The sequence below is a fragment of the Chlorocebus sabaeus genome, chromosome 14, assembly GCF_047675955.1.
Source record: "Chlorocebus sabaeus isolate Y175 chromosome 14, mChlSab1.0.hap1, whole genome shotgun sequence".
NCBI lineage: Eukaryota > Metazoa > Chordata > Mammalia > Primates > Cercopithecidae > Chlorocebus > Chlorocebus sabaeus.
Genome location: NC_132917.1, coordinates 15,252,400 through 15,278,629, shown reverse-complemented (window position 1 = coordinate 15,278,629; position 26,230 = coordinate 15,252,400). Strand labels below are relative to the sequence as shown.

The 26,230-nt window shown below is 37.7% G+C and overlaps 1 protein-coding gene across 2 annotated transcripts in view; it reads left to right on the top strand.

The window, feature by feature from the left end:
- The window catches only part of NBAS (NBAS subunit of NRZ tethering complex), a 414,675-nt gene that overhangs the window by 114,396 nt on the left and 274,049 nt on the right, over positions 1-26,230 (top strand). For both annotated transcript variants that reach the window (XM_038006212.2, XM_038006211.2), the window contains exons 13-21: positions 443-506; positions 2,886-3,079; positions 4,437-4,694; positions 5,414-5,539; positions 9,295-9,446; positions 10,021-10,161; positions 10,416-10,494; positions 16,075-16,179; positions 16,529-16,665. In XM_038006212.2, the coding sequence (XP_037862140.2) occupies positions 443-506; positions 2,886-3,079; positions 4,437-4,694; positions 5,414-5,539; positions 9,295-9,446; positions 10,021-10,161; positions 10,416-10,494; positions 16,075-16,179; positions 16,529-16,665 (1,256 nt within the window). The remainder of the gene's footprint in view (positions 1-442; positions 507-2,885; positions 3,080-4,436; positions 4,695-5,413; positions 5,540-9,294; positions 9,447-10,020; positions 10,162-10,415; positions 10,495-16,074; positions 16,180-16,528; positions 16,666-26,230) is intronic.

Here is a 26,230-nt window from a genome sequence, read left to right as displayed (position 1 = left end):
TTCCTAGTCAAGTCTCAAAGCTTTGAAAATCATAGCCTGGAGAGGTTGCTCAGTTTATAAGTGGCTGGGATAAGACCTGTATCCAGGCCAGTGTTTATTCATCACATGTGTGCATGTGTATAGAATGAATTCTTAGTGTATTTTGCTTTCATATGTATTGGTGGTATACTTGGTATCCTATCGTTCATATGCATATGCTGTATTCTTCATAAATTGAGTCATAATATGTACATGTGCACATTTTAAGTGTAAGAACAATTGCTTTTCCAGACTATCATGGCAAGAAATAGATTTCAGTTAGTTGTAATTGAGAGATCAAGGGAAAGCATCATCTCTTTATTTGAAAAATAAAGATTTTCATATAATTTTTCATATAATTTTGATGATTTTCATATAATTTTCTTGCATAGTTGACTCAGGAAGTCATTATTTTCATATTTAGCCAGGCTATGATGACCTTAATCCTGACTGGAGGCTCTCTACTGAGAAGAGAAAAAAAGTCAAAGGTGAGTTGTATGAAATATGATAATGGAAACCTTAAGATACTCCTATTATTATACAAGATACTCTTTGGTTGATATAAAAAATCTCTAGATACTTTTGCTACACTTTGGAAGAAACATCACGATTTCATAGATTTGGTCAAGGCAACAGATCCAGTTTTCTGATGGTCAGGCTTTCCTAAAAGCTAGGTCAGAGCCTAGGGTATGCAGCATGGCTCTCCTGCCTGGAGCCAGCATTGAGATGGTACACTGAGTTCAACGCTTACAAGCCTGCTCCTTTTCAGATGCTCTTGGGTGAGATCACAGAGAAAGAGTCATCAAAGAAGAAGCACTGAGTAAACTCATCTCTGCCGGTTGGGGGTAATTAGGGTTAGGTTGGTGAGGCTTTCTTTGTCTTTGCATACATTTCCATGTTTTAAAGAAAAAATTTCATTTTTACAGTGAGCATATATTGCCTTTATAAATAAAAATCAAGATTTACATTTAAATAAGAGTAATAATTGTCATTTAATTGCTAGATTAAAGCAGAGATATTTTAAAATCCTGTAGGGGTTACTTTTGAGTTTTTTTTTTACTTTTAGTTCTTGACTATGTGTTATTTTTCTTTAGGTGAAACTTTCTAAGTTAAATCCGTGATGAATTTTTAAGTGTCTTCTGTAAAATCAGTGATAGTTACAAGGTTCAGGGTCTGTATTATGATATATTTTTAGGCCGGCACGGTGGCTCATGCCTGCATTTTGGGAGGCTAAGGCAGGTGGATCACCCAAGGTCAAGAGTTCAAGACCAGTCAGGCCAACATGGTGAAACCCTGTCTCTACTGGAAATACAAAAATTAGCCAGGCATGGTGGTGCACACCTGTAATCCCAGATACTCGGGAGGCTGAGGCAGGATAATCGCTTTAACCTGGGAAGCGGAGGTTGCAGTGAGCTGAGATCACGCCACTGCACTCCAGCCTGGGCGACAGAGCAAAAGTTCATCTCAAAAAAAAAAAAAAATGCTTTTAGTTCACATTTAAAGAAGATAAAAAATATTAATATTATGCATCAGGTTCCATGCTTTGAATTATCTGCTTTAGTTAAATAATCATCCAAAATATTCATCCAGACATATTTTTGAGGAAAAGTAATCCTTTGTCAAAGCAGAAATTAGAATTTTATTTTAGTGATTTGCTCCTCTTTCTTTCTACTTCACACTTAGTGATAAGGCCCAGGAACTCTGCCTTTCACATTTTCTTGAAATTCCTTATTTACATGGATTGCCTTAGGCTTACTTGGGAAAAAAGTGTTAGAGCTCTTTATTTTCCTTAAAATAAGGAGTCTCATGGTTCTGAATTCCATATTTAAAATCTCTTCTAGTGTAATGTTTAAATATGTTGTTAAATTTATGGTTTACTTTTACCTTTAAACCATATCATATGTTTTGTATAACAGATGATGTTCAAAAATGTACAATAAAATTATAAATATGGCATTGCCTTTTGAATGCCTTAGTTTGGTGAACCATAATTCCTTTTCTTTTTCTTTTTTTTTTGGACAGAATCTCACTCTGTCGCCCAGGCTGGAGTGCAGTGGCACCATCTCAGCTCACTGCAACCTCCACCTCCCGGGTTCAAGTGATTCTTCTGTCTCAGCCTCCCCAGTAGTTGGAACTACAAGCACGCGCCACCATTCCTGGCTAATTTTTGTATTTTTAATACAGATGGGGTTTCACCATATTGGCCAGGCTTGTCTCAAACTCCTGACCTCGTGATCTGCCCACCTCAGCCTCCCAAAGTGCTGGGATTACAGGCATGAACCACTGCGTCCGGCCCATAATTCATTTTCATTTCTAAAGATTCTTTGCTAGCCATGAATTTTTTTTTTCCTCTTTGATTAGTTATAAGTTGAAGAGGAAATCAGCACTGGAAACTATTACATATCTGTCTTATATTTTTCTAAAGGGTATATTTCTCTCAGTGTTTGTCTGAAAGTGGTACATGTACATTTTTCAAAACATTATATTACCTTCATGTATGCACATCTGGTACACACCTGCCTTTCAACTTTGGTTGACAGTGGTGACACATCTCTCTCCTGAGTGTATTCTTGAGATGAAAGACCCTCGTTTATTTGCCTTTGTATCCTTAGAGCTTTAGACCTAGACTGACAAATTGTTGGCACCCAATTCGTCAAGTGAATTACCATTTTATACCTCATAGAGTAAAATTTTGAGGATGACTTACATTTTAATTCTTCTTATTTTTTTCCTTATTATTTAACATACCATTAAGGGCCCAAATAACATAGGTAAATTTGGTTTTAAAATTGATTCTTATACTAAATATTTTGAATTTAAACCACATTAGCAGATGCATTTGTATTGATTTGTTTTTCACTTCTTAGATAAAGAGTCCTTTTACCCACTGATAGATGTCAATTGGTGGGCAGACAGTGCAGTGACTTTAGCTCGATGCTCTGGTGCCTTAACTGTTTCGTCGGTGAAAACTTTGAAGAATTTACTGGGAAAATCCTGTGAGTGGTTTGAACCATCACCTCAAGTCACTGCTACCCATGATGGGGGATTTTTAAGTTTGGAGGTAAGGCTTTTTCCCCTTTGTTTGAGAATAGTTATATATTTAACCAAAAATTTAAATGTCTGGTTTTTATTTGAGTTGTCTTATTATCTTGTCTTTAAAAACAAAAATCTGTGACTGGAATCAGGTAATGGTTGCAGTATAAAAAATTCGTTTTTTAGTGAATAAAAAATTGTAATTTAAGATAATGAAGAAAATTTGTTGTCATTTTGCTTTGTATAAAGTATTTCTTTTTCACTGAAATGATAGATTTTTTTCTCCCCTGGATTAGTCATTTTAAAATGTAGAATGGTATCACTACCTAAGAAAAATACTCTTTAACCTATTTCTAAAAAGCATGGCAACTAAAGTTTTTGATTCTTTTTGTAAGGAAACTTGTTTATCATGACAAAAGACTTGAAAATAGAGGCTAGTTCTTTAAAGTTATCTTTTGGTCATTTAAAAATTGTATTTTAAGTCTTTCAAGGGTAACAACCTTTCATAGCTTTCACTTCTGCAACGCAGATTGACATGTTTTTTACCCTGAAGTTTGTTATGGAGTCTAAAGATGTTCCTTAAAGAAAACTATGACTTAAAATCTAAGCCAGCTCTGTTAAGTCTGAATGAAAGTTATCTTGAACAGCCAGGCTTTCAGACTCAGAACTTAGTGAAGCTGTTAGACATTTTTATAAAGGGGCAAGGGAGAACTATTCTTGGTAAAGCAAATGTAAGTACCTTTATGTTCATTCTCTGAAGAGATGAAAACAGATCATCAAATTATCAGGTACAAGACTTGATATTTATAAGTGCAAGAGCATATTAATGACCTATTATTAAAACAGGCTTTAGACTGGGCACAGTGGCTCACACCTCTAATCCCACCACTTTGGGAGACCAAGGCGGGTGGATCACTTAAGGTCAGGAATTCGTGACCAGCCTGGCCAACATGGTGAAACCCCATCTCTAGTAAAAATACAAAAATTGGCTGGGCGTGGTGGTGGCTGTCTGTAATCCCAGCTATCAGGAGGCTGAGGCAGGAGAATCGTTTGAACCTAGGAGGTGGAGGTTGCGGTTGGCTGAGATTGCGCCACTGCATTCCAGCCTGGGTGACAAAGCAAGGCTCCATCTCAAAGAAAACAAAACAAAACAAAAAAACAGGCTTTAGTTTAGAAGATTTGGAGCTGATAATGTATGTGCATATTTCTGGAGCTGATGTATATAATGCTTGCTGTAAGGTTCCTTTGAGTTTCATTGTTAATCTTGATCACATAACTGATTTAATGAATCAAACCAGATTAGATTTAGAATTTTTTTTTCCTTAATTCTAAAAAGTTATTCTTAGTTCCTAACTATTAATTTCAAATCTCCTTTTTCAATTTAGTGTGAGATTAAACTTGCCTCCAAACGATCTCGTTTGGAGACTAGGGCTGGAGAAGAAGATGAAGGAGAAGAGGATTCTGATTCTGATCATGAAATATCTGCCAAGGCTCGCTACTTTGGTTATATAAAACAGGGCCTTTACTTGGTGACTGAAATGGAGCGATTTGCACCAGCACGGAAACGCCCACGAACCATTACTAAAAACTACCGCCTTGTGAGTTTGCGCTCTACGACACCGGAGGAACTTTATCAGAGGAAGGTGAGACAGTAGCGTACTACTACCCAAGTTTGAAGTCATCAAGCTTTTCTTTTATTGAGAAAAAGTTAATTTTTTAATAAAGGAGAAAATTTCAAGAGGGATGTTGGATCATTGACATGTTAAAAATAGCAGTTCTATAAAGCTTTTGAAAATAATGCTAATCTTTGTACCTAAGTAATCAAAATCAAAACCATGGATAAAAGTTGAATTCACTTAGACTGATTATCCACTTGGTGGCTTAACTCATTTCTTTGCTACCCTACATGTGGCCTTCAGCTCTCCCTTTATCTGTGTTTAAATCAGCTATCTACAGAGGGTGAAGGAAGAAATGCAGACTTGCTTTCTAGTCCAGGACTTGCTTAGGAAGCCGAGGTGACCAGCACTGTGTGTTTACATGATTTGTGCTGTTCTTGCAATGTCATGGTAGGAGCTCTGGACTAGAAATCAGGTTGTTCCATGGTTGTCTTGGTTTTGCCATCGTTTTACTCTAAGATGAGAGCATTGCACCTTTTATCTTTCATCTTTCTGTTAAAGTCCTGAAAGAAGCATGAGATCCTTCTGCTCCTCGATATGTCTGTGAGCTTCTGGTGCCACAGTGCACAGGAATTAATGACATGCTAGATAGGTCCAAGGGATTTTCATCATTCGTTGTATCATCATCGGGACCCTGTGGATAATGCAGTCATGTAACATTCCTGTCTTCGTGTTTTTATCTGAAGATTGAAAGTGAAGAGTATGAGGAAGCCTTGTCCTTGGCGCATACCTATGGCCTGGATACTGACCTCGTATATCAGAGGCAGTGGAGGAAGTCAGTGGTCAACGTTGCTTCAATTCAGAATTATTTGGTATGTGTAAATATTTTGGTAACGTGGTAAAATGTATATTTATATAGTATCTTTTGTTTATAGGGCTTCATTTTAGAGACCTTTACATTGCTGACTTTTCTATAATACAGTCAATGAAGTACAATTTTCCATCTGGAAAAATGGTCTTTTTGTTAGATTTTATTGTCCCTGCAACTGGACTTTGATGCTGAATACATGTGAACAAATATTCACTGATAAACCAGCTGACTACTTGGTTTCGGCCTAACGTTTTCTTTCCTGTACCACAATCACTTCTCTCTACCTGCATTAGTCAAGAGCTAGTCAGGTGCCAGAAACCACACAGTAATTTAAACCGGGAAATTTACAATATGGAGAATTATTTTCTAGTAACCAGAAATGAACGATAAAGGATGTGAAGAGAACGCTAAGGAATACCCTAGGGCTGAAGGGACATATCCATGGAGGGAATGAACTTGGAAGGGAGGCCCTTCCCCTAGGCTGGGATTCAGACCCGTTGGACTAGGAGTGCTTGCAGCATGTAGGATGGAAGAGAAGTTCTCTGGGTTGCCTTGAGCCAGGGCTGGTCCACAGTTGCCAGGGTTGGCAGTCGGGGAGATATGGGATGGATAGGAAAGCTGGACGCCTGCTTCTGGGGGCCAGTGAGCTGAGGATGGGGGCCAGAAGACCCCAGGGACTATCCAGCAGGAAACCCCTACCACCATGCATGTGGCTCAAGGCTGGTAGATAATTAAGGAATCATGGCCAAGACTGGTAAGAAAAAACTGTCTACTCCTATAGGCGGCCTTATTGTAGCTTCCAGTCTGGGAAGCTTCTCTCTTTGGTACGTAGGAGATTCACTAGAAAACAATCTGCCTACGAGAGTGCCAGTGAAACTCAGTGGGAGGGTGTCAACAGAGGGAGGAAGCGGGGAAGTAAGTGCCACTTGATGTCCCGCACATGCCTTGTTGGTGGCCAAGCCATAGGAGCAAGAAGAAAAGAACCAAAGCACATCAGGACTAGAAAGCAGAGCCTCTTCTTTTGCAGTGGCCCTCCAGCACCCAGAGCTTAATATTGTGTCAACTGCAAATGAGATATGCTATCACAGAGCTGGCTTTGAGGGGAAATTTGGAGCTGAGAGGCAATAAATAGGTAACATATATGAAAACTGCCAAATACGCCTGTTTAAAACTTAAGTCTCAAAATTGGATACTTCCTGTTACCTGCCTCCCATAGTTAAGATTAATATGCAGTCTTGTCTCAATTAGTTTTAGCTGCTGCAACAAAAATATCAGACTATGTGGTTTCAACAGCAGAAATTTATTTCTCACAGTTCTAGAGGCTGGGAAGTGCAAAATCAAGGTGCTGACCAATTTCATTCCTGGTGAGAGCACTCTCCTGGGTTGCAGATGGATTTCTTTCTTGCTGTGTCCTTATATGGCAGAGAGCAGAGAGAGAGGCAGCAAGCTGTCTCCTGCCTCCTCTTGTGAGGGCACCAATCCTGTCATGGGGCCTCCACTCTCATGACCTGATTGCTTTCTGAAGGTCTCATTTCCAAACATCATCACTCTGGGAATTAGTTTTTCAACATGTGAATTTTCGGGGACACATTGATTTCATAGCAAGCCTGTATGTTTTAACCTTTGGCATCTTCGTAAGAAAGACTTATAGTTAGACTCATGGCATACTTTAAAAAGGTTGGGACTTCTGATCTTAACATGTAGAAAGGAAAATACCTTTGCACTGTGGAAGATTGTGGGAAACACTGGGAAAATTTCCTGATGTTTATTTCCCCGAAAGTTTTGTACATTAGTAATTAAAAGTAAAAATATAACATGAAAAAGTTGTATGGAAGAAGATGATGCATCAGCCAAACAGGATGATAAACTTAACATTAATACAAGCAAGATATCAGAGGTGAAAGAGCATGAGAGGTAATGAAACTGAAGAAGACAAAGTTACTTGTATTTTCTTTAGAAATCAAAACACTAATTCTGTATTATTTTTCTTTGTTGTTTTGTAATCTAAGACAATGAGCTCATGAGTTCATGTATATCTTTTTCTGGGATACAGTAAAGGACAGTTTTTATCTCTGAAGGAGTTGAGGGATGTTAAGAGAGACAAAACAAGTACTTTTCTGGGCAGGGGAATATTTTGTTTAGTTAACTAAATAGCCAGTTCAGAACAAGAGCACTATGCTGGGGACTGCGAAGGGGTACAGGACAGGCGTAAATGTGACTTTTGCTCATAGGGAGCTTATGATTTTTTTTTTTTTTTTTGAGATGGAGTTTCACTCTTTTTGCCCAAGCTGGAGTGCAATGGTGCTATCTCGGCTCACTGCAACTTCTGCCTCCCTGGTTCAAGTGATTCTCCTGCTTCAGCCTCCCGAGTCGCTTGGGACTACAGGCACATGACACCACACCTGGCTAATTTTTGTATTTTTAGTAGAGATAGGGGTTCACCATATTGAATGTAACCGACCATATAAATTGATTTCAGATAAAACTCTAGAAACCCAGTGAAGGTAGTGATTATTATTATAGATCTGGTAGTGAGGGAAGGCTTTATATAGTGAAGATGTTTGGAGCAGGGATTTGGAAGGATTTAAAGTGACCTTCTTGAGTGAGAAGGAAGGAGGACATTCTTAACAGGACAGATGGTATGAACGAATGAAAAGACGTTGAGCATGATTTATGAGGCCCATAACTAAATCTGTTTTATTCACTGCTGTCTTTCCATGTCTACTTCAGTGCCTGGTATGCAGTAGGTGCCCAGTAAACTTTTGTGGATAGATGAGCTCTGTACATCAACCAGTTTGCTGGCACTGATATTTGACAATAGTGAACATTGGGAAATATGATTAAAAAGATATATTGATTTGGGTTCAGGAGGATGTGGAAAGCTTGTGATGACTTAGGCATTTATCTACTGTTGTGGATTTCTGACTGTGGAAGCACAGAGGAAGATGGTGTAGAGAGGATTGGGGTGGAAGGAAGGTAGGAAAGCTTGCTCAGAGCAGGGGACTCCTGCAGTGTCCTGGATATTTTGTGTTGATGATTTAGACTGGTATGGAGGCTGCAGCTGTGGAAAAGGGAAAGTGAATTAATAAGAGACATTTGAAGAAAGAACTGATGTGAGGCAATATATAAAGGATCCTAGGGAATGAGTCAAATATTAATTGAAATTTATAACCATAGTAGCTCTTTCTAGGAGGAGGGCAAGTCAGGGATTTTGAATGGAGTTGGAGAAAGCAGTTGGGAGGGAGGAATAGGATCTTGATCTTTCCAAAAAACAGCATATCATGACTTTTTATGATTAAGTTATTTACACCCTGGGATATATCTCATGGTCAAATAAATACAGAACTTTGATGGGCTCATTTGTTAAAAGTTAAACATGCTTATTAATTATGGCAGAATATATCTTCTCTTTCTGCCTTATTGTCTACTCTATTATACAGCCACAGTGCAAACCAAAGGCAATTATAAAAGTTAGGAGAAAACGTTTTATATTACCAAAAATGAGTCCTGAGCTTTCTGTTTCTGTGTAGCTCATTAGAGGAAGAAAGCAAGCAGGTAAACTCACACTCCCTGCATCCAGTTGTAATCACCATTAGGGAATTGGCTGCTTTTCTTTTGAGTTCCTCTAGCAGCTCCCTGTGGCCAAGGTCCTAAATGGCTGTAATTAGATATAGCTTTACAATTCTGAAGGCAGTTGTAATGTGTTGTGAGATGTCATGGATTCTTTAATTCCTCTGTTTCTTCTTTTATATCCAGAGTAAAATAAAGAAGCGATCCTGGGTTCTCCATGAGTGTTTGGAAAGAGTTCCTGAAAATGTGGATGCTGCGAAAGAACTGCTTCAGTATGGATTAAAAGGCACAGACCTGGAGGCTCTTTTAGCAATAGGGAAAGGAGCAGATGAAGGCAGGTTGGTTATAGAAGGAATTGGATTCAAAGTAAAAGTGACTTTGTGAGAACTTTTGTACTGAGACATTGGACTGGGTAAACTTTTCTTTAAGTTATTCTGTACTGAAGCAGTTGCTTTTGATCAATACTTTCTTATCTGAAGTCATTGCTCGTCAGGCATTTGGAACTTTTTAAAAAATATAAATATGAGAATATATCTGAGAAGTAAATAATTAAAATGAGACTGACATGATTACCATTTGAAGACCTTAAGAAGAAGTGACTCAAATAGCAAACTCTGGACATTTTCTGCATAGGCTGCTTTACATTGAATGAATGTAACCCCACATCTCTTCCTACATAGTTTTCATTTTCTTGATTTTTAGATTTCTATTTGTGATAATTACTGATGACTTTTTGCCCATCTATGGATATAATGAATGATCACTTTGTTTACAATGGCAAAAGTTTTTTTCAAATACTTCCTTCTATTTTTGTGCAAATCAATAATTAAATCAGTCAAAATAGGAGAAAGCTTTTCACAGCATGAAGTTTTTAAAAATGATGAAAATATATTTGTTCTTTTATACTTGCAGATTTACATTACCTGGTGAAGTAGACATTGACAATATCTCCTATGAAGAACTTTCACCACCTGATGAAGAGCCTGCCAAGAATAAAAAGGAGAAGGAGCTCAAGAAGAGACAGGAACGACTGAAATTAGTGAACTTTTCCAAGTAAATGATTTGTTACTGTTCATTTGATACTTTCTTTAAAATAGTCATTTCAGTGTGTTCCTTACTAGTGTAGTAATTAGTCCAAATTATTTCAGCAACTTAAATCAAATGTACTTACTATTATCTTACCCTTGTGCTTTTCTGAACTGTTTCATGAGTTTTGGGCTCAATGGAGTATTAATAATTTTCATTGTAATTCCTAGAGAAATAATTCTGTGTAAATATAAGTGGCCTAATATAGTTATTCAAAACAGGTTGACACTGGAACAAAAGGAACTTTGCCGTTGTAGACGGAAATTATTAACCTACTTAGATCGACTTGCAACATATGAGGTAAGGAATAATTTTTATCAAACCAATTATATTCATTTTATCTGTCATTATAAATGCTATGGCTGCCCTAATATTGGATATTCTTGGTCTTTAGAACTATTTCTCTGGGAAAAATTGATTTTTTATAGAAGCAGTTTCTCTTATATACTAGTTTTGGTAAAAATTAGAGATTGCGAAAGCTAGAAGTTATTTGTTAGACTAGGGAATAGAAGTGCCTTAGCCATTTTAGTGCATTTGTGTTTCGAGATTCATAATCTTTTTCATTTACTTTTATATTTTGATTTTAAGATAATGGCACGTAACTCTTTTCCATACCAGATTTCAGTATGTACTAGGTTTTAATGTGACTATTTCTGACTCATTTTATTTTAATGATTTTTTTTTGAGATGGGATCTCACTCTGTTGCCCAGGCTGGAGTGCAGTGGCATGATCTCAGCTCACTGCAACCTCCGCCTTTTGGGTTCAAGCGATTCTCATCCCTTAGCATTCTGAGTAGCTGGAACTACAGGCGCATGCCACCAAACACGTCTAATTTTTGTATTTTTTTAGAGATGGGGTTTTGCCACGTTGCCCAGTCTGGTTTTAAACTCCCAGACTCGAGCAATCCTCCTGCCTCGGCCTCGCAAAATGCTAGATTACAGGTGTGAGCCACTACGCCTGGCCTATTTTAATTATTTGTTAGTGAGTTGACTTTACTTGATTCACCTTTGATCCTAATTAGGGCTGAAGTTAGATATTTGAGCTTAAAAACAGTATACTTCACATTTGGGTCTTCAGGGACACAAACATAGATGTCCCCATCTTGGGCATTTCAGTAGCACTCTGTAAGTCAGAGTGCTAAGTCAGCCACATTTCAGTAAATATACGTAGGTTAGATTGCTTTCTTACATGACTCTTGTAGCTGAAATTCTCCAGATTTTAAGGTAAGTTTTTCATTTTAAAGTTTGACTTCACTTGGAGGTTACTTTCTTAGTCTGTGTTCTGCCTCCCTTGTGTGTGTGTGCCCCTCGACTCTTGGCACTGGCACACAGTAGGCACTGTATGTTACATCTGATAATGTGATGCTTGTCCCAAGAACGTCTGACCATGCAGGCAAATGCAGAAGCCTTCGATTCCCCCATCCTGCTAATATAATTGAAATGTTTTTAAACTAAATACTGAAAGAGGGCTGTGGTTATTAAAAAAACATTGGTAATGACTATATCATTACCATTTATCATTGCAAACAAGTTACGAAACATTCTTAGTAGGTTCATTTATAGATATTGTTAGTTTGGCTGTTGGATGATCACATTACTTTAAACACATCATGTTGATATGCCTGAGTTCTGTGATGTTTTGAGGTAATATATTAAAGCCAGTTGTGAATTGCAGAAGTCTGTACAGATACAATTATTTTTATACTTAGCCTTAGTTTCTCTAATGATATCTTTTTTAAAAAGTGCCTAAAAGTTCAGTTTGACTATCCAGTTAATTTTTTTCATTTTTTTTTTATTTTTTAATTGCTATTCCCTATATGACAGTAGTAAGTATATTTATTATTATACTGTAACAGTAACATTTAAAGTATTTGTTGAGCTTACTGTTTTTAGGGAATTCTTGAAAAGTAGGTGAATTTGATGAATTTCAATGTTAAAACTTAGTAATGAAAATATTCAGATGTAATAGCTAACCATTAGATAGTAGTAGAGATAGGCATTGCATTTTAATCACAGGACATGGCTTCTTTTATTAATACTGTGATAAATGAGATAAAAATGAATTCATTTAAATTTGACATGAGTACCTCCTCAATGCAAGATATTGTGCCATTGCGAGAGGTAGAGAAAGGAACAAGGAATGGTCTTCATGGAGTTCACATTGTATAGGCATTAAATGCTGATAAGAAAGGTATGGAGAATTGATGAGGGAACATAATGAAGAAAAATGTCAAATTCTTCCTGGGGATGTCTGAGACGACTCCACATAGGAAGTAATAGCTAGCCTTTCACAAAAGGAAGGCAGATTTCAGGGGCTAGGGAGGACCATAAGGGGGATGTTAGAATGGAGTCTCCTTACAGTTAGAGATTTGTCTTGTTTGCTGCTGTGTCTCTGAGCTCTGAATGGTTCCTGGCTCATTGAAGGGTTCAGTAAATATTTATTGCAAGAACCAGTAGGTAGGAGAATACCCTTAAGAAATACCAATACATTCTTTTGAGGACTTAACTATTTGTCAGCCGTTGTCTTATGAGTCTTACTATCATCTTCTCAGTTTTATGGATATGAAAACTGAGGCTTCGAGAAGGTAAGTAATTTGTCCAAATAAGTAGGAAGCAAGGACTCATAATCAGGTCTCTCTGATGGGTAGCCCATGCTGATAATCAGTGTGCCATGTAAAGGCCCAGTGGCATGAAAGCAAGTGTCATGCTGTTGAGTAAGTAAGCTACTCAGGGTACAGGATGGGGAGTGTGAGGGGTGGCACAGAACAAAGGTGAGAAGTATGGTTAGAATAGTTGGTGGTCATGTTTGGAAGGGTCTCCTGCCATGTAAGTAGTTGAATTGAACTTTTGTCAGAGGTTGGGCACGTTTAGGAAAGAACAAAAAGTGGAGGAGAGGAGAGGAGACTGTGGCTGTGGGCCGCCCTTTGAAGAAGTTTTACCGTGAAGAGGGGCAGAGAAGATGGTGGTTTCTATAGCAGGTGTTTAGAATAGAAGAAAGAAGTGTTGTTTTTATATTAATGGGAATGAATAGTAGAGGGTGAGGAGGACTTTATGGAACAAAAGAAAGAGAGGATACTTGCATGATTATAGAAGTGGAGTAGAAATGGGATCCAGGGCATCGGTGGGATTTTGAGGCTTTTTAGGAGCAGAGATATGTTTCTTTCCGCTGTAACTGGAAGGAAGAAAAATCTTATTACAGATACAGGTAGGTTTATAGTTTTGGTGGGTTGGAAAAATGAGGAATTTCTCATCTAATAGTGTCCACAAAAGGCAAGGTTTTCAGCTGAGAACAGGGGCTGAGGAATAGGGTGTTGGAAGTCGAGAAAGAATGACAGTTGTGGAAAAGTTCCTAACAGAGACTAGGAAATAAAACTTCTTAGGGAAATGTAGTAGCGTGGATGAGCAGCACTAATTGTCTGTTTGAATCGTGTTGCCTGGAATTTATCAATTTTTTAGCTTTTTATTATTAAAAAACTTCAGTCACTCAAAGAAGTATAGAGAAGAGTGGTGTGATGAGCCCGATGTGCCCATTGCTCAGCACCAACCATTTTCAGCATGCACCAGTTATGTGTGTCTTTTATTCTCCATTTTTCTACTCTTACCTTCCCTTTTTCACTGAATATTTTAAAGCAAAGCCCGTATATCTTATTTCACCCTTAAATATTTAGGTATGTATGTCTAAGAAGGACTTAAAAAACTGGAACCACAATGATATGATTATTTCTAACAAAATTAGTAGTAATTCCCTAATAACATCTGATACTTACTTTACCTTCAGATTTTCCTGATGCTTTTTTTTTTTTTTTTTTTTTTTTTTTTTTTTTTTTTTTTGCATTGGTTCATTTGAATGAGGATCCAAGCAAGGTTGAGGTTTTGAAATTAAAATGGGAACTGTTAGCTTGGTTTTGTGACTTATCTTCAGTGACTTCATAGCTTGTGTTCAGAGATCATAGCTGGGTTTGACTGGTTAGGGACTGATTTGCTGGATGAATGCAATAAAGGGAAAGAGGCCAGGGATTAAGAAGCCCTTTTATAGCCGTGGACCAGACACTTTAAGCTGATTAGAAGGAATGAGGGACTTTGAGGGGAAATGGAAAGTGAACAAAGAAGTAGAGTGAGTGGATTGGATGCCTCTGTGAGGTTGCGGAGGAGCTGAAATGCCGCTTAGTGTGTGAGTGGGAAGATGAGGCGCGGTGGATTGGATGCCTCCGTGAGGTTGCGGAGGAGTTGGAATGCCGCTTAGTGTGTGAGTAGGCAGATGAGGCGCGGTAATCACAGAGTCGGGGCTAGACGTTGAAGTGTTTCACACAGTGTCTTTTGATGATGATAGAGATCCAGGGTTTTGTGACAGGATGTGTAACTGAGATGAAATAGAGGAAATAATTGTCGTGCATGAGGAGTCAAGGAACTGAGAGCTTTTTTTGTGAAACAGGGTCTTGCTCTGTTGCCCAGGCTGGAGTGTAGTGGCACAATGATAGGTCACTGCAATCTTGACTCCCTGGGCTCAAGCTGTTCTCCCATCTCAGTCTCCCAAGTAGCTGGGACTACAGATACATGGCACCATGCCCAGCTAATTTTTTTTTTGGTAGAGATGAGGTCTTGCCATCTTGCCCAGGCTGTTCTCAAACTCTTGGACTCAAGCGATCCTCCCACTTCAGCCTGCCAAAGTGTTGGGATTACAGGCGTGAGCCACCGTGCCTGGCTAGAACATTTGTGAAATACTTTTCTTCTTTTGGTTTCCATGAGTATGCATTAAATTCTTTTTCTCTTTACTTCTCTGACTGTTCCTCCATCTACTTTTCAGATGCAGGTTCCCTTTTCCTTGTTCATCCTTTAAATAATGTTGTTCCTCAGGCTCTTTCAAACTCATTCTGTTTAATCTCCCTTGGAATAATACTTCCGTATTAATAATCCTATGCCATATATCTCTAACCCACATCTTAGTCCAGAACTCCTGACTTGTGTATTCACCTGCTCACTGTGTAGCCCCTTTTAGACATGCCGCAGTTACCAGCTTAACCCATCTACAAGTGAACTTCTCAGCTCTCCTTCCTCCCTCCTCCCTCCCTCACCTCCTCCACATCTCCTCATTCTTCTCTTTCCTGTCTCTGTAAATTAATTCAGTCAACAAATATTTATTGACTATTTATAAATGTGGTCAGAAGAATACTGACAGGCAGTGTGCTAGGAATCTGGGATTCGGTATTAAACATGGCGGACATGAGCCCTAAGTCGTACTTTGTAGTGGGGAGACCTACGCTTGCAATTCCAAGGCTAACTTCTCGTTGTCTTTTATGTTTCAGCTTGTGGGCCACTTCTCTGTCCTCCCAGAACTAGTTGTGGCACCTTACTGAGTATTTCCCCTCACCTATTCCTAGATTTTAAGCTACTTAGAGAGTGGGAAAAGTGTATTATTCATTGTATCACAGTGCCTGTCACAGTTCCCTTAGCACATGGTGAGTGGCATTCAGTAAATATTTGTTGAATGAATGAATGGTTCAATCTGCATTTGACATAGGTCACCCTAGAAGTGGTAATATTAAAGTTCACCTACAGAGGTTCAGGTGCTCATAATACATTGTCATGCATAACTGTTGCTTATTTTTACCCAGTGGTTGATTTTGGTTGTCCTAATGTAATTAACTTAATTTTTACTGCCTATTTCATTTACTTCTGGATTAAAAAAAATAACATTTATTAATATAGCACTTTTCAAAATAAAGGCAAGAATGCAAATGTGGTACTTTAGTTAACAATTGATGGTTGGAATTAATTAATTCAGGCCTTATTTATTTAGGCAGGCAGAGTTGTAAAGGTTTTTCATATTTTCTTGTCACCCATATTTAAAAGCCTTTTCATTAAATCACTGTTTCCCCTCAGGAAATCCTAGGAGTGCCTCATGCATCTGAACAGAGATATGATGCTGAATTCTTTAAGAAATTCAGAAATCAGAATATTGTTCTCTCAGCTAGAACTTATGCTCAGGTAATTTGCTTTTGGTAAATAAAATAATTATGGTTATTAACACTCTCTAAATCTTTGAGCTGTGCAGTTAATGTTATTGTGTGCATATATTACATTTTCTTTTTTGTTTTAATATTAATAAGTGTAGGGAAAATTTTAATTTAATATCCATCATTCTGAGTTTTAAAAATAAATAATTTTCATAGCCTTAGATTGAAAAACAGGATATAGGCTAGGAAAAACCAGGGTCATTTCAAAGTGCTTCATATCAGAGCTGCATGACAAAGTTAAGTTTTGAATGTTGTCATATAAAATCACTCCTTTATTTCTTAGATTTACATTAGAAACTTACCCCTTGCCTTTTGTACAGGAAAGTAATGTACAAGCTCTAGAAATTCTGTTTACTTATCATGGCTCCGACCTGCTTCCTCATCGCCTTGCGATTCTCTCCAACTTTCCAGAGACCACTTCTCCACATGAATATTCTGTTTTGCTGCCCGAAGCTTGGTATGTGACTATGTTAACAGAATTTTACCTTGTTTCTATATATTGATAATTTTTTGTCATGCTGAACACCTTAAAATTAAAAAAAAATAATTTTAATGTAATATATTTAAACTTTTTTCCTGATAAAAAATTAAGTTATTGTAAATGGTCCTGAAGCCAAAGTGTTTCTAGCATAACAGGATTACCTTAACTTAATGAGCACAACTTTTTCCTTTTTTTTGAAAGCCTCCTGATTTTACTTCTTTGTATTTAGTACGTACTGTTTTCTGGTTAAGAACAGGTTTTAGGATAATGTATGTCTGAGGTAGTTGTATCTTTTAGAAATTGAAGTGTGTTTTTGACAGTATTAGATGGGAAGACCCAGAAACCCAGGGATACTGCATCTTCCTTTGCTCAGCAACCCTTTCTTCATAGGAAATACCACAGGCACAAAGACAAATGGGAAACTGAAATATTGCTTTGCCATTAGACTAATGCTCCTCCTCTCAGTTCACGGCGATTTGATAATTGGGTTGCAGCATGTGATATAGTGTCAAAGCCTGTGTTGGAACCATTGAGTCCTACCACCTGGTAGTCTTCCAGAGGCCAGAACATCTGTTCCTGAGAATAAAGGAGAGGGAGTACATTTGTCTCACTGATAACTCAAAAACAGGTAGGCCATTTGCCCCAGACCTGAATGGCACCTGGGAGAAAACAGGAGGGCTGAGCATACCTTGCTTAGGTCGTTACTGAACAGAGGCAGAAGACAAAAGAGTAAGATGACACATCCATTTGTGTGAACCTTTACCTGCAGTGAGCTAGCCCACTAGTAAGTGTGGCTCAATGGTTAACTACATGATTTGTCTTTTCTGCATTTGAGTTACTCATCTTTAAAATGGGTTGACAGTCCCTGTCTTACTCACTTTGCATATTTTTAGTTAAACACCAGAATTGATAATTATTATATCTGGTTGCTAACTATAGTATACTGTAAAGTACCCTGTAGTGCACTGTTAAGATAATTCTGACTGAAATCATTTTTACTAATTTCAGCTACTGGAAACTTACGGTGCTAAGAGATGTTATTCAAATTACGGGGATCATTTGGCTTCCTCATTCCTCCCTTGCTGCCTCCACTCAATATCCTATTTCTAGGCATGGGTATTAATGATGATGGTCGACATGTATAGAGTAATTACTATGTATTTGGCACTTATTTATTTCTGGTCTTCAAGTAATTTTGGTATTATCGTGTTATTACAGAGAGCTGAGATTTACAGAAGTTTAGTAGCCTGCTGAAATCTATATATGTGCAGCCAGAATTTGAACCTGTATTTACTTAAAGTTGTAAGTCAGTAAGCACCAAGAATATATTATAAACTCCTTAGTTTACGTTAGTGTTAGTCCTTGAAAAGTAACTCTTTGTTTTGATAAAAATCAAGAAAAAGGGCTGAGCATGGTGGCTCACTCCTTGTAATCTCAGCACTTTGGGAGGCCGAGTCGGGCGGACCACGAGGTCAGGAGATCAAGACCATCCTGGCTAACACGGTGAAACCATGTCTCTACTAAAAATATAAAAAATTAGCCAGGCGTGGTGGCGGGCGCCTGTAGTCCAGCTACTCAGGAGCCTGTAGTCCAGCTACTCAGTAGCTACTGAGTCCAGCTACTCAGGAGGCAGGAGAATGGTGTGAACCCAGGAGGCAGAGCTTGCAGTGAGCCGAGATCATGCCACTGCACTCCAGCCTGGGCAACAGAGTGAGACTCTATCTTTAAAAAAAAAAAAAAAAAGAAAAGAAAAAGAAAAAGCTCAGGATGCTTTTTTCATTTTCAAATAATTTTAGATCTGTATAGTGAGGGATAATGTAAATGATATTTTATAAATATATTTTATACATGTTTTCAGAATATAATTATATCTATTGTTCTCTGCCTCTTTGCAGAATGAATCTAATCTGAATGGAAATTACCTTTCCTACTGTAAATTGTTAGTATAGAGAAAAGAGCTACTGTCTCTTAACGGTTTTTTTAAAGGCAGTTTCTCCTTAGATTTGGATACATTTCTCTAGGCCATACCACCCTGAAGGGCCTCCCCCATCTCCTCAGATTTGGATGCATTTATTGTCAGTGTTTCCTGATGATTGCTTAGATAAGCATTTGATTTTAACCTGAAATTTGAAAGTTGGTTTGCGAAAGAGTTGCACAGTACTCAGTGCCACACTACCTTTGAATGCCCTGTGGTTCCTTTATGGGGCCTGCCACAAGCACCGGTTTAAATTGTGATCAATAGTTTAGTCATACCCTATTGCAGCAGGGTATGATGAAAAGAATATAATGTTATTTTGAATCATTGTTTGGGGATATGTTGTTTAGACAAACTTTGAAGAGACTGATTTCTTATGAGTTCTTAAGTTATGCTCATTTTTAAACACATTTGGAAAAAATAGTTTTTAAAAATTAACCTTTATTCTCAAGAAAGGCTTTCACACCATTTTTTTTCTATAGTAGTAAATAGAATGAACAATAGGTTACAATAATATCTCTGTCCTTTCATAATTTAGGTTTATATTAGTCTGTTTGTGTTGCCACAGAGAAATACCTGAGACTGGGTAATTTATAAAGAGAGAAGGTTTAATTGGCTCACAGTTGCGCAGACTGTACAAGAAGCCTAGCGCTGGCATCTGCTTCTGGTGAGAGCCTCAGGAGGTTTCCAGTCATGGCGGAAGGTGAAGGGGCAGCAGGCGCCCTCACATGGTGAGAGGGAAGCAAGAGAGAGAAGGCGGAGGTCCCAGACTCTTAACGGGAACTACCTGAGTGAGAACTCACTCATCACCAAGGGGATAGTGCTGAACCACTAATGAGGAATCTACCCTCATATCCGGTTGCCCCCCATCCAAACGCCACCTCCAGCATTGGGAATCACATTTGAGTGTGAGATTTGGAGGGAACAAACATCTAAATCATATCATAGTTACTGCAAAGCAAAATCACAGTTGTGCTTCAGGCAGAACCTCTTCTATAAGGATTTCTGTAAGTTACATAATTCTTTATTTTCATTGTGTAACACCTTTTACATTGTGTTTTAGTCATACTTATTTCTGCCTTTCTCCCTCATTTCCTTCTCTAATAAATACCAGACTAGCTCTTAAAGACAGAGACCATCTCTTCCTTATGTTCAGATCCCGGTTAGGGTGGTGCTTGTATAGTGAGTATACTGAAAATGTTTACCGACTGCATAAATTAGGTCCTCTTGTGTCATTTAAAAAAGAGGTTTTGAAGTATCCTGCAGGGAGTGCAGATGGCCTTTCACTTGCTAACCTGGAAGAAGCCCAGGTCTGTGTTTACCGAGGTCCTGAAGGGTTCAACTGCTGTTTCAACCCATCGTTAAGGATGGAACTCTTTTATTCTAATTGAAACTTTACCCTAAATGACAAGTGGAGCAGTAAGATATACTTATAGAAATTATTTCCATCGTCAGGGTTCTTTGAATACTTGATATTCATTTTCAAATCACTTGGAAGCATTAGTTCAGATGAGCAGTGTCCTGTTTGTTGGTGCGTGAGTGCTTTCCTCCGTTTTCCACGCACCATTGGCTGGGCACCTCCAACGTGCCTGGAGCTGTGGTAGGGACTGAGGATGAGTAGAGCATAGCTCCTCTTCAGCAGGAGTGATCAGGGATGCTTTACAAAGCAGTAGCACTGCCCGTTACAGCATCATGCTGTCAAACGAGGAAGAAAGAAAAGTTAAACATACCCTAAATAAGTAATTGCCGTTCATTCTGCTCTTTTCTTTTTTCTCCTCAGTAGCAATGCTGAAAACTAATAAAATGACCTTGACATTCCCTGACTGTCTTGGATGGCTGTTAGCTTTCCATGTGTGTGCCTTATTCTTCTTCTGAGAGTGTACATTGCTCAGTGGCTCAGCCTGTTTCATTCTGCTCTTTTCTTTAACTCCTCCACTTATATTTTGCAAGTAATAATGACTTTTTAATAATCTGTTGAATTGATTTCAAGTCAATTAGTGACTTGAATTGAAACAAGTCACTAGACTCTACGTGTATGACTCCCCAAATGCCTGTCTCGCTGTGCAGTCTTCAGCCAGCTGTTAGGAGGATTGCTTTGAGCCCCCTGCGCTCTCCACTCCTGCCACACAGGCCTCTGACTATTCCTTGACCTTGCCAAGCCTGCTCCTGCCCTGGGTCTTTTTAATTTAGTGTGCCCTTCTCCTGTGCCATCCTGTGACTGGGTCTCTTACTTCATTCTGAATCTCTACTCAACTTAATCTCTTCATAAAGGTCTTCCCTGACCACATTTTTCATATAAGCTTCACTTTGCCCTCGCTTTCTGCCTTTATTCTGTTTCTCTTCATAGTACTTACTCCTAATATGTTACATGGTTATTTGTCTTCTCTACTTTATCTGATCTTCCTTGGCCTTCCTATTTAAAAATTTATTTAAAATTCTACTCTCATTTTAAATCTTCCTTCTCTGCTTTATTTTCTTCCTAGCATTTATTATATAGTAATCTAATTAATTTGTGTTTTACTTATTTATTGTCTGTTTCCCCTTCTGAAGTAGCAGCTCCAGTGGACAGCGATTTTGTGTGTTTTGTTTCCATCCTTATCTCCTGCAATTAGAATATTGCCTGGAATGTTGTAGGCACTCATTAAATACTTGTTGAATGAATGAATAAATGAATGGGTAAATGTAAGATCCATAAAGAAAGACTTTGCCTCTTGCTCATGAATGTAGCTGCAGTACTAAGAACAGTGCCTAGTACAAACCAGTAGCTCAGGAAGTATTTTTTTGAATGAATGAGTGACTTAGGGACCACAAATTAAGTACATAGGAGGATAGATAGAATTTTAGATTTTAGAGTTTCAAGCTATATTAAATTTTGCAAAACAATAGTAAGTTATGCCAAGTTGACCTATTGCCTGCTCTGTTTTGAGATCCCACTGGCAGAACTTTTGCCTTGACATTTAACCAACATTTGATTAACCACTTTCGATTCAAACACATTTTATGATTATGAAAGCTGGGAAACTTCTAAATTATGTGCTATTTTTGTGTTTTATATTGTCAGTCTTAAATCATCATGTGTATTTGACATTGATGAAATGTGAGCAAGTTTTATAAAGCTTTGAAATTACATTTGCTGTCATAGGTGATGCATCTTTTTATAGCCACCTGTTCTGAGTTTGTAACTGTTATAAAATGTTTTCATTTGATATTCTAGTTGGCTGTTTTAAAGTACAAAGGTGACATTTCTTACAGGCTTTGTTAGCTTCCACAACTTGAGATAATAGAGATTTTCTGTTAGAAGAAACATTTTGTCATTGGGGTATGTTTTGGTGCCTATAGCATGTTTCAGACAGATTATTTAGATTTTTCATTTTTGCTCTTTTTCTATTTAAAAATATTTCCCGAGTGATGAATACAATTTGGTTAAAATTGTATTGTGAGCAGTTGTCTGTTGAAATAGTGTAGCATAGGAGTAAGAGCTTTGACTCTCTAGCTGCCTAGGTTTGTGATCTTGGGTTTCTTAACTGCACTGCAGTCTTCTCACTTGTAAAATGGATATGCTCATAGTATTTACTTCATAGTGTTGTGAGAATGATTAATGAGTTAATGTGTGTCAACTACTGAGGAAAGTACTTGGCACCAACTAAGTGTTACTTTAGTGTTAGCAATTATTATTACTACAGAGTCCCATGCTGAAGCCTTGGCTTTATGTGCTTATATACTTCATATACTCCTTGCTTTAAGCTTCTTACTGGAATATGTATACAGAACAGTTGCAAAGGTAACACAGATAATTCTTATATGCTATTCACCTAGGTTTTTTTTTTTTCTTCTTATATGACCACAGCATATTTGTCAGAATTAGAAATTAGCACTGGAATAGTCCGTTCTGCTGTAATGTGACACATGAATTCCTAAAAGTCACTGCATTATACAGAATTATTTAGTGAAAACCACAGGGCATATGAGAAAAGGGGATTAATGGTATAGTACTGAAGAAGTTTGCTCACTGGAACATATTTAGTAACCTAACAAAAATTGTAGCATAGGCTGGGTGCGGTGACTCACGCCTGTAATCCCAGCACTTTGGGAGGCCAAGGTAGGCAGATCACCTGAGGTCAGGAGTTTGAGACCAGCCTGGCCAACATGATGAAACCCCATCTCTACTAAAAATACAAAAATTAGCTGGGCGTGGTGGCACACACCTGTAATCCCAGCTACTCAGGAGGCTGAGGCAGGAGAATCACTTGAACCCATGAGGCAGAGGTTGCAGTGAGTCTAGATCACGCGCTGCACTCCAACCTGATGACAGAGTGAGACTCTGTCTCAAAAAAAAAAAAAAAAAAATTGCAGCATAGTTTTACATGTGTTGAATGGTTAAGAAATACTTACATACTAAAATATGGCCCTTTACCTTGAAAAATACCTGGATAAGACCTTGTTTATGGAAGCTGGGTATCAGAAGAGTTGCAGTTTGTGAGCTACTGGGAAGTGGAGAAAGGAAAGTGATCAGAAATCTGATGGAGAGTTGTAACACTAGCTGTGGATGGGAGTTGCTTCTCACACACTTGGTGAACTGAAATGGCTGGTAGATGTTTGAGGAATGTACATGCACACGGAATCCAGGGTGGCTTGGTTCAGCAGGGGGCAGTTTTCCATGTTCACCTGATGCTTCTGAAAGATGAAATTGTGCATCAGTAAATGGGAAATTTGTGTTACACTTAAGTTGTTTCCTAATATATCCATTCATTGGAACAAATTTTCATTTTAAAACGTTATAGCAGAACTGACTGTACAATACTGTGAGCTAACTACAGATTTATTTGGATTTAACATTTTTTTTTTTTTTAACTAATATCCTTTTTCTGTTGAGGATACAGTCCAGGATACCACGTTGCATGTAGAGTTCATTTACTTTCAATATCTGGAAATAAACTCTTGTTTTACCATATCTGTTCATTAAGAAATCCTTTGACAATTGTATGTTTACTGAACAATGAGAATTGATACTCATTTATATTCCTAGATTATCTCCAGAATCAATAAGAAAATATTGAATTATAGTTAGTATATTTGAAATATTGCAGTATTTAAAATATTTTATAGTATAAATGGAAAAACTCTGTTGATGGAATCTCTGTTGATTCTTCTTGCCCTCTTAGAAAAGCTGTTACTAGGCCGGGTGCGGTGGCTCACGCCTGTAATCCCAGCACTTTGGGAGGCTGAGGCGGGTGGATCATGAGGTCAAGAGATCGAGACCATCCTAGCCAACATGGTGAAACCCTGTCTCTACTAAAAATACAAAAATTAGCTGGGCGTGGTGGCACACACCTATAGTCCCAGGTACTCGAGAGGCTGAGGCAGGAGAATCACTTGAACCCGGGAGGCGGAGGCTGCAGTGAGCCAAGATTGTACCACTGCCCTCCAGCCTGGCGACAGAGTGAGACTGTGCCTCAAAAAATAAATAAATAAATAAATAAATAAATAAATAAATAAATAAGAAAGAAAAGAAAGGCTGTTAATATAGCATCTGGCGATTTGCTTGCTTGTATCTAAGTTTAGTTAGGTTATTTGATGATTGAGAGTTTGACTCTGAAAAGCTTGCTGTAACATGTAGATGGACTGTAATTGAGTAAAGTATGAAAATACGTTTTCGGTGTTTCTGAATTTGATTGCATGGATTATCTGTTGTCTTCTAATTATTCCTGACCTTTGGTTTCACAGTAATTTTATGGCTTCTCAGTAAGGCTAAAAATAAAAAGTGACTGAGTGAACAATTTTAGGTCAGCAGTGGTTTAGATCACATAGGATGCCAACTGAATCTTCAATATGTACCTAGTCCCCATCTACAGAAACTGCTGTTTTCCTAGAGCACAGAAAGCACAGTCACCTGCCTTCATTTAGAACAATGTTGCAAAACAGTGTGACAAATTGTATGACAATCCTGTTGGCAGAAGCATTCTTCCCTAGGACCTCCTTATGCTCTGCATGCTTTAACTGATGCCTTTGGTACTTTATTCTCTTGCTAACCCTGGGTCATTCCTGCTTTCCTTGGGCCTTGTTCCTTTTGTGTTCTCTGCCCCACTTGATGGTGCAACAGGAAATTCATGGTCTCCAGAAGTTTTCCAATTCCCATTTTTCACTGGGGAGTGTCATTGGGTAAAGAAGTCTGGCATTCTTTTCTCCCTACTGATGAGTCATTGTCGCTTACCCATACTGGAGGGCCTTCTGGTGACCAATTTGGAGGGTATTACTCTGTTTGCAGAGGTCATAGTATCCTGTGACAATTTTTTTTTTTTAAATAATAACACTAACACATATCTCCTAATAAAGTGCTGTGAATATAGTACATACATGAAATGATGGTTAATGACTGTTGCATGAATAAATGATTATGTGAGCAGATTTAGAAAATGCAAGGTAGTGTGACAAACTAAATAAGATTTTCTTGAAACTGAATCAGGAAAGAAAACGTGTTGTTGACTTTCTCAGACTGTAAGCATGGACATAATTCTAGTTATCTTCTTCCACAATCCTATTCAGAGCGAATACATCTTTTTTGCATTCATAAATCACACGTTGTATCTTTATATCTTGTTGACTCAGTTGAGCATAGGGACCATTAGGACCATTTGGCCATAATACACTTTTAATTTTATGTTAAAAAATATTGAATTGTAAAATACACCTAACATAAAATTTACTATCTTAACTATTTTTAAGTGTACAGTTCAACATTGTTAAGTACATTAACATTGCTATGCAACCAATCTCTAGAACTCTTTTTATCTTGCAAAACGGAAACTCTATACCTATTAAACATCTCCCCATCCTCTCACCTAGCCCTTGGCAACCACATTTCAGCTTTGTATCTTAATGAATCTGACTTCTCTAGGTATGGCATATAAGTGGAAATACAGTACTTGTCATTTATTGACTTTTTTTTTTTTTTTAGAGTAATGTTCTCAAGGTATGATATACTTCTGGTGAAATTAATATTAAGATTAAATAAAATTTAGAGTGGTTTCTACCTGTGGGTCATGTTTCTGTTTATGCTGCAAAACTGTAAAGGATGGAGATAAACTCTAGTTTGACATGGGAGATTATGTCACTATTTTTGCCTGAACCCCTTTGAAGAACCTCTTCTTCATCTTTTGGTGATAAAGAGAGTATCCAACCTGAAGGAAACTTCTAGTATGTCTTCTGATACTTTATTTTACAACTCGTGGATTTGAATAGGCAAACGTGGAGAATTTTTATGTTATTACAGCAGCATAAAACTTATGAAAACAAAACTTCAATATTCATATTACTAAAATTTCCAGTAGAACAAATTTTATATAGGTCAAATTGATTCACTTTATAATTTAAATCATTAATAAGAAACTCACCTTTAAAAAGATCAGAGGATATTATTCCAGTTCTTCACAAATGAAAGGTAGTTAGAAGTCTACTTTTAACTATATTTTAAGGCTTAAGTTGATGATATTTTGATAATTACATTAGTTTATGATTTTCCAGAAATGAAATAATTTGAACTATCTTTTTTTTTGACATCAAAATGGA